At 52.2% G+C, this 8,492-nt stretch overlaps 1 protein-coding gene across 2 annotated transcripts in view; it reads right to left on the minus strand.

The window, feature by feature from the left end:
* Positions 1–1,020: 1,020 nt before the first annotated feature.
* LOC135098510 (ankyrin-3-like) overlaps positions 1,021–8,492 on the minus strand; it is a 15,871-nt gene continuing 8,399 nt past the window's right edge. The window contains exons 4-6 of one of the 2 annotated variants that reach the window (XM_064000921.1): positions 5,506–5,775; positions 3,933–4,340; positions 1,021–3,099 (exon numbers count right to left, since the gene is read on the minus strand). In XM_064000921.1, the coding sequence (XP_063856991.1) occupies positions 1,327–3,099; positions 3,933–4,340; positions 5,506–5,775 (2,451 nt within the window). In that variant the 3' untranslated portion in view covers positions 1,021–1,326. The remainder of the gene's footprint in view (positions 3,100–3,932; positions 4,341–5,505; positions 5,776–8,492) is intronic. The other variant, XM_064000923.1, reaches the window with a different exon arrangement.

Consider the following 8,492-nt stretch of genomic DNA (forward strand, 5'->3'; position numbering starts at 1 on the left):
ACCCACAGAGCCTGACCCAGGCCCGGTCAGGCGGTGACCTTGTCCTGACATGTTTCTTTTATCAACTATTTATTAATTATTATTATTTATTAACTATTAATTATTTGAAGTTGGCAGGTAGGTTGTTTCGTAATACTTATAAGGTAATTCGAAGGAATATAAGTAGGAAATATTTAATTCATTTAACGAAATAGTAATGAAAATAAAACGTTGACCTCATCGCGAGCAGCGAGGCACAAGTGACCTCACCCTGACATGAATCACCCCGCCACGTGTCCCCGGGAGGTGACCCGCCTGGTCTGTTTTGTAAAGAGGCAGCGCAGCGCTGTATTGGCTTTACTAGTTGCAGGGAACACGTCTGGCAGCTGTCCAGGTCACAGGTCACTCACTGAGGATAGAGCGAGGCCCCTCACCCCTCTGTACTGACTGAGAAATTAAGTGTTCCATCCTGAGAGAGTCCTTTATGACTTGATCAGGCGAAGGATCGGCTTGACATTCGTCATTTTCCAAGGTCCTATAGCAGGCTGAGGGTTTACTCTTGTGACCGAGTCACTGACAGCTGCCACACCTTGCCTTGTGGTGACACTGACACCATCACTGCTGCTCTTCAAACTCGCCCCACTTGTAACACTCTAGCTTTGGACCAGGTTCTTGGTGTCTGCCGCGGTGGTTGACCGACGGGTGAAGGAACAGAGGGTGGCGGGGACGAGTCGGGAGGTAATCGCAGGTTGTGGAAGATTGGAGGTCGGTGGATCAGCAAACAGGTGAAGTGCGGCTGTTGTACGTTTGCTTCTGCTTTGTAACTTCTTCAGGTGAGCCGCTATCTTTGTGTGTCGTATAATTTTATATATATATATATATATATATATATATATATATATATATATATATATATATATATATATATATATATATATATATATATATATATATATATATATATATATATATATATATATATATATATATTTTTTTTTTTTTTTTTTTTTTTTGAGGGGGGAGGGGATATAAATTTCAATATGACAATGATAAATACTTTAATAGGCTTAACATAAACAAAATAATGTTTGTTTTTAGTTTATTCAAACACTTCTCATAAGTTTTTTTACAGGGCAAGGATTGTTTTACATATACAAGTTTCCAAATTTGAGAGCTCACGTGTTTCCTTACTGTTACACTATTCATTGTCCATATGTGACGTCTGACATCAACCATTTGTGTCTCTGGAGATTACCACATGTAGGTATACGTGTGTGTGTGTGTGTGTGTGTGTGTGTGTGTGTGTGTGTGTGAGGTTGACAGAGTGGTGCGAGTCACTGCTGACCATCACCGTGGAGTTGCATCTTCTGCATCCAAAGACGCAGCGCCACCAGTATGTTCACCGCCGCCTGGCTGTCTAGGCTCAGGCCGTGGTGGCCCAGACGAGCCAGGCCACAACTTTTCCAGGTCCTCCTCCAGACACTGCACGATGACGGGCGCCCCGTCCCCAGGTTTTCGCCCCTCACAGTCCCCTCCAAAGTAGGCGGAGCTGTTTTGAGTTGTCAGGCGCTCTCGGGATTCCTCTGGGTCTGCACACATCAGTCTGAACACCTGTACCAGCCATCTGGCGGGGTTCCCCTCCCGCCCCGCCGCCAACTGCTTGGCATGGTGCCTCTCCCCACGCCTCCTATACTCCAGCCACCGCAGGAATGCGTTCTTGAAGCAGAACCCGCTCGGCACCGGGATGTTCCACTCCCGTGTGGCAAACCAGGTGCAGAAGCTCTTTTTGTGTCGTGGCATCCAGCGCTCAGCCTTGAGGCGGGAAAGAAGTAGCTTTCCCATCAGCTGCAATTGGCGCTCCGCCGGGCTCAGCGTCCCTAGCACCTTTGCCTCCGTCAAGGCAAAGCTGCAGCGCCATGAGCCATCCGCGGCATTACTGAGCTGCATGGTGGTGGTGTCCCCGGGAGTGAGGAAGGGTCTGGGGATTTGTTCCAGCCACGGCACCTCCAGCACCGGCACCAGGTCCACGCCGACCAGCAGCAGTGGATACTCTCGCCCCTGCCAGGCCAGGGCAAGTGCCACGCCCACCTGCGTACTAGTAAGGCCCGGCGGCACCAGGCTCAGTCTTTCGTCCTGCAGGGTGTGGCCAGCGAGGCAGCGGTGCACCTTCTTGTATAGATTGGCCATGAAACTATTCCCCTTAAGGTTGGGGTTGTCAGTCTTCACAGAGATCTGTAACCTGCCCTTCAGCAGGGCTTCCTCCTTCCTTCTCTCACTAACATTTACTCCTACGTCATCACCGTGAATCACGATATTTACGTCAAACTCATCTGGGGCGTACAACTTGGAGCCGTCCCGAGAGCTGCCCGCCAGCCTCAGGTCGCCGCGGTAGGTGGGGTCCGCGGCTGACACATTATCCATGATGACTTTCAGTTCCGCCATCACCGCCTCGTGTATTTGAAGGGCCTCACCTTCTGATAAGTCAACAGCCACCCGCTGAGCCTCCTGTTGCAGTTTTCCTACACGTATGCATTTCATAAGCTTCCTTGTGACGCCGTCGGGGTTGTGGCGGTCAAATGGAGTCAGAGGATCATGGGCATACTTCTCATAAAGCTGCAAGTATGCTTCAAATCCTCGCGTCACTTGCTTGGCGGTGGTGCCCGCGCGGCAAGGAACGTCCTGCACATCTTGTTGGGCCAGCAAGTCAGCAGTGCTTGTGTGGCCAAACATGGCGGCAAGGAGTCGGGGGGTCTGGCCGTAGCTGTCGCGCTGCTGTGTGTTGGCGCCTGCGCTCAGCAGCAGCGCCACGCAACCGTCCTGGCCGTGCGAGGCCGCCTGGTGGAGGGCGGTGGTGCCGCAGGTGTCGTCCACCACCTCGTCCACGGGGCGGCGACCCTCCCGCAGCAGCAGATGAGTCAGCTGCAGAAGGCCTTTGCGAGCGGCCAGCAGCAGGGCGGCGCGGCCATCACCTGCAGAAACATTCTTGTCCTCTCCATTCTTGTGGCTATCAAAAAGAACCTTCTGCACGTCCAGCGCTGTCCGTGCCGCCGCCTTCTCGCGATCTGCTTTCTGCAGAAGCTCCAGATCCTTCAGCTTCTCTTGCTCCTCCTCGAAGAGCCTCTGTGAGACGTGAGAAAGATGCGACTTAGAGAGAGAGAGAGAGAGAGAGAGAGAGAGAGAGAGAGAGAGAGAGAGAGAGAGAGAGAGAGAGAGAGAGAGAGAGAGAGAGAGTGAGTGAGTGAGTGAGTGAGTGAGTGAGTGAGTGAGTGAGTGAGTGTGGTGAAAAGATGTGTCATTCAGCAATGGTCGTCTGGTGGTCACCCAGGCAGCTGTTCCCCTATGGAAGAGCTCAAAGATCATAGTGACCTGTCTTTTGGCAGGACTGAGACCACTGACATACCACACATTGAGACAGCGAGGCCATAACCCCTCGAGTTACATCCCGTACCTACTTGCTGCTGGGAGAACAGGGGCTACACATTAAGAATTTTGCCCCCTTTGCCTCGTCGTGCCCGGGACTCGAACCCGGGCTTTCTCAGTTGTGACCAGAGCTTGCTTACCACTGTACTATGCTGTGTGTGTGTGTGTGTGTGTGTGTGTGTGTGTGTGTGTGTGTGTGTGTGTGTGTGTAGTACAATTATTTTATCAGTTAACATAATAATAGTAATAATAAAAATAATAATAATAATAGTTATAATAATAATAATAATAATAATAATAATAATAATAATAGTGGTAATGGTGGTAGCTATGTAGTAGTTGTAGTAGATGTTGTTGTTGCTGTTGTTACTGGTGTATTACTATCATATTAGTCACCAGTCACACTTCATCTTGCCCACCTTCCTATCTGATCCGCGACCCTCACCACCACCCTACTCAGAGAGAGAGAGAGAGAGAGAGAGAGAGAGAGAGAGAGAGAGAGAGAGAGAGAGAACACAAACAGACAGCCTCACCTGCTCCAGCCTCTGTCGCTCCTCGTCACTCATCATGTGCACTGGAAGGCGACCGTGTGTGTCCGGCACGTAAGGGCAGCCCCCGAGGTCCCTGATCAGCGCCTCGGCCATGGTCTGGTGGCCGGCGTCCAGCGCTGCGTGCAGGGCGCTGCCACCCGAGGCTTGGCTAAAGAAAGGCCACGCCCCTGCACTCTGCAGGAAGGCGGCAGTCACGGGGCAGTTGGCAGCCGCAGCCTTTGCCAGGAGGTCGCTCAGAGATGCGTGGTCAGTGTCCTCGCCCGATCGCCAGGCAGCCAGCCACGGAGTACTTCCCTCGATGTCTTCCAGCAGATTGCTGATGCCCTCGACAAGAGCGCGGCTGACCTCTACCAGACGACGCTGCTCCACACGCAGCCGGCAGCAGTAGGCCTGCGAGAGAGCGAGGGTTGAGATATCAGGCACACGCCTTGCCTCTGAGCCTTGCGTGGAAGGAGGGTTGGTGTTCCCTACAGGACTAAACAACGTGTGTGTGTTTGTGTGTATCACCCAGCCTGGAGCCCAGTGACGTCAGTACTGGAACATTGCTTTTTTTTTATATATATATATAATCAAGAGGTAACAATTGAATGAAATGTGACCATAAAGCCACCGGGTGCTGCCGCCTTGCTGCTGTCACCCTCCTCAAGATCTCTGAGCTGCACAGACAGAACACCAATGGTCAGAGTATTATTTATGTCCTACATTAAAAATTATTTCCATGGCAAGTTTTCAGGGAGGCAAAAATATTTCATTACGTGTTAACAAACAGCGGTGAGCGAGAACCACAGAGCTGGAGACCACTTAGACCCCAGCGACCAAAATGACACGCAGAGACCAAGACAGCAAATACAGCAATCCCGACAAATTTCCGCCAGCCCAGGAGAGAGAGAGAGAGAGAGAGAGAGAGAGAGAGAGAGAGAGAGAGAGAGAGAGAGAGAGAGAGAGAGAGATTGTTATTCTTACTTGCAATGGTTTCTCTCAGTAAGACAAACAGCCTGGCTGACAGATCACGGCAAGCGGCGAGGCATGAACGCACAAGTGTTATGGAGTGCTATGAAGTACAAAAATGCATGTACGAATGTAATCTTACCACAGACCAAAGAAGTGTTTTCACCTATTATTCCTAAATGTTAGGTTTTACAACAGTGTCGTTAGAGTTCATTGAAGGTCGATGTTGATGTATTAGCAGACATTTAACTATTATGAGGTCTACTTCTTTGCTTGTTCTAAAGACATTAAATGAACTCTAATGACATTGCTGTAAAATCCAATATCAATGGCGTCCTTTTATGGAGTGATGAGATTGAGTTGCATGTTCTGTAATGTTGGAAGACTTTGGTGTGCTGCAGGTCTGTCACACGCACCACTAACACCTCAAACTGAACTTGTTCCGACACAAAGTTTATCCTATACAACTAACAGACCTATAACTCTCCAAGCTTTTCACTTTCCACGCTGCAAAGGAGCCGCCGCTGAGACTCAGATCCAGTGACGATGTTCGTCCTCGCCTTTACAGTGTGGCAATGCTGTCAGACAGGCAGGGGAGGGTACTCACGCTGGTGAGGGAGGCCAGCACCCTGTGGGTCACATTGGGGCTCTGCCAAGCCTCCTGCAGCAGTGTGGCGGACAGGGAGGCGCCGCTCGCCAGCAGCAGGCTGACGGTGCGTGCACGGTCGGTGGTGACAGCCAGTCTGAGGGCGGAGCGGCCACCCAGGGGCTCTATGGGGGCGCCTTTACACAGGAGACTGGACACCGCCTGCACGTCGTCCCCGAGACAGATTGCTGAGAGCAGTTCCTGGTACAAGCGCTGGGGGGGTGCGGCGCTCTGTCGGAGAGAGAAGGGAAGCCATGGTGCTGATGGTATTGCAGGGACAGGTATATGATATATGATATAATAATATAGTATTGTAGTGCTGTCACAGTTTTCAAAAAGTTTCGTTTCGTGACAACAGAGGTATTCACTGGTGACTGTGGTGTTGTTTTAGTGTGTGTGTGTGTGTGTGTGTGTGTGTGTGTGTGTGTGTGTGTGTGTGTGTGTGTGGAAGTGTCTCAGGCAGCAGCGTGTCGGTTGAGCACACAGCACCGGAGGGGGCGGGAAAGAGAGAATACAGACGCCGGGTCAGTACCACGCTCGCCTGTCTCCTCCGTCCTCTCCGTCTGTGTTGCCACGCCTGTGCCCCTCTGCCTCCCTCCAGGATACAGTTGGTGCAGCCCATACTGTGATGCCCTGGGCGTGCGTGTGCTGAGTATTCGCCGGAACAAGTGCGGTGTGAGTGTTCTGAGGCCTTGTGTGGTGGGTGGACTGTGGCGAGTGTGGCCGTGTTTGTGTGTGTGGTGGGTGGACTGGCGAGTGTGGCCGTGTTTTGTGTGTGTGGTGGGTGGACTGTGGCGAGTGTGGCCGTGTTTGTGTGTGTGGTGGGTGGACTGGCGAGTGTGGCCGTGTTTGAGTGTGTGGTGGGTGGACTGTGGCGAGTGTGGCCGTGTTTGAGTGTGTGGTGGGTGGACTGTGGCGAGTGTGGCCGTGTTTGAGTGTGTGGTGGGTGGACTGTGGCGAGTGTGGCCCCATTTGAGTGTGTGGTGGGTGGACTGTGGCGAGTGTGGCCCCATTTGAGTGTGTGGTGGGTGGACTGTGGCGAGTGTGGCCGTGTTTGAGTGTGTGGTGGACTGTGGCGAGTGTGGCCGTGTTTGTGTGTGTGGTGGGTGGACTGTGGCGAGTGTGGCCGCGTTTGAGTGTGTGGTGGGTGAACTGGCGAGTGTGGCCGCGTTTGAGTGTGTGGTGGACTGTGGCGAGTGTGGCCGCGTTTGAGTGTGTGGCGGACTGTGGCGAGTGTGGCCGCGTTTGAGTGTGTGGTGGACTGTGGCGGGTGTGGCCGCGTTTGAGTGTGTGGTGGACTGTGGCGAGTGTGGCCGCGTTTGAGTGTGTGGTGGACTGTGGCGGGTGTGGCCGCGTTTGAGTGTGTGGTGGACTGTGGCGAGTGTGGCCGCGTTTGAGTGTGTGGTGGACTGTGGCGGGTGTGGCCGCTTTTGAGTGTGTGGTGGACTGTGGCGAGTGTGGCCGCGTTTGAGTGTGTGGTGGTCTGTGGCGGGTGTGGCCGCGTTTGAGTGTGTGGTGGACTGTGGCGGGTGTGGCCGCGTTTGAGTGTGTGGTGGACTGTGGCGAGTGTGGCCGCGTTTGAGTGTGTGGTGGACTGTGGCGGGTGTGTCCGCGTTTGAGTGTGTGGTGGTCTGTGGCGGGTGTGGCCGCTTTTGAGTGTGTGGTGGACTGTGGCGAGTGTGGCCGCGTTTGAGTGTGTGGTGGTCTGTGGCGGGTGTGGCCGCTTTTGAGTGTGTGGTGGACTGTGGCGAGTGTGGCCGTGTTTGAGTGTTTTGTGGAGCGTGGCGGGTGTGGCTGTCTCTTCCCTCCTGCTTTCCTTTTACAAGTGTGTTATGTTTGAAATGAGGTGGTGGTGTTCGCGTGTTGTGTTGTGTGGACTGTGGCGGCTGTGGCTGCGTTTTGTGTTCTGTGGACTTGTGTGGCGGGTTGACTGCGGTGGGTGTGGCCGCGTCTCCACTCCTGCTTTCCATTTACAAGTGTGTGTTGTTTGAAATGAGGGCGCAGAAGAGGGGCACTGTTCTCTTGGCCTCCCTGTGCCAAGTGGTGTTCAGTGAGTCACGGCTCGCCTGCGCCCTGCACATTGCAGACCCAGAGTGAGCGCCGAGCGGGCTGGAAGTGCTCGCTGTGTGCTGGGCGTCACCGGCTTCTGGTGAGGCATGACTGATTGAGAGTCTGTCAGTGGCCTGGCATCGCACCGGCGTCAGAAGGCCGGCAAGTTGTGACTTGTATCATATAAAATAATTTCTCTCTCTCTCTCTCTCTCTCTCTCTCTCTCTCTCTCTCTCTCTCTCTCTCTCTCTCTCTCTCTCTCTCTCTCTCTCTCTCTCTAAATAAATAAATAAATAAATAAATAAATAAATAAATAAATAAATAAATAAATAAATAAAAAGTAAAAACGCAAGACGTACGGGTACTTTCTAATGACAACCCAGTCACTAAATAGAGGTGGGTATAATGTGATCTACGTAAGTTGCCTCTTACACTTACAAGGGCAGCGTCTTGTAGCCTTTATCCCCCTTCACTCCCCATCTTTCTCTCGATCCAGAAGTTAATCCATAGACTCAAGGGAATGATGACCTCTCACCACCCTCCACCTGCACTATGCGTGTGTGTGTGTGTGTGTGTGTGTTATACTGTAAAAATTGTTCTGAACGTTTAGATATGAATGAGAGAGAGAGAGAGAGAGAGAGAGAGAGAGAGAGAGGGGGGGGGTGCTTAGATGTAGGAGATAAGCAAGGAGGGGGTGACAGGAGAAATGTAGGAACAAGGTTGGAGTGGGGATGGGGGGGGATGGACATGGAGTAGGGTTGGGAAAGGAGGTGTGGCTTAACTGACACGTCATAACTTCTGGGGAATGATATTTATCTGTTAAAATCCCTTGAGATGACACGTCGCTTTAGGTAAAAGTAAGGGTAGGAAGGCTGCTTCATCAAGTGTGGAGCCGGCTG

Source organism: Scylla paramamosain, unplaced genomic scaffold (genome assembly GCF_035594125.1).
Source record: "Scylla paramamosain isolate STU-SP2022 unplaced genomic scaffold, ASM3559412v1 Contig67, whole genome shotgun sequence".
Taxonomy (NCBI): Eukaryota; Metazoa; Arthropoda; class Malacostraca; order Decapoda; family Portunidae; genus Scylla; species Scylla paramamosain.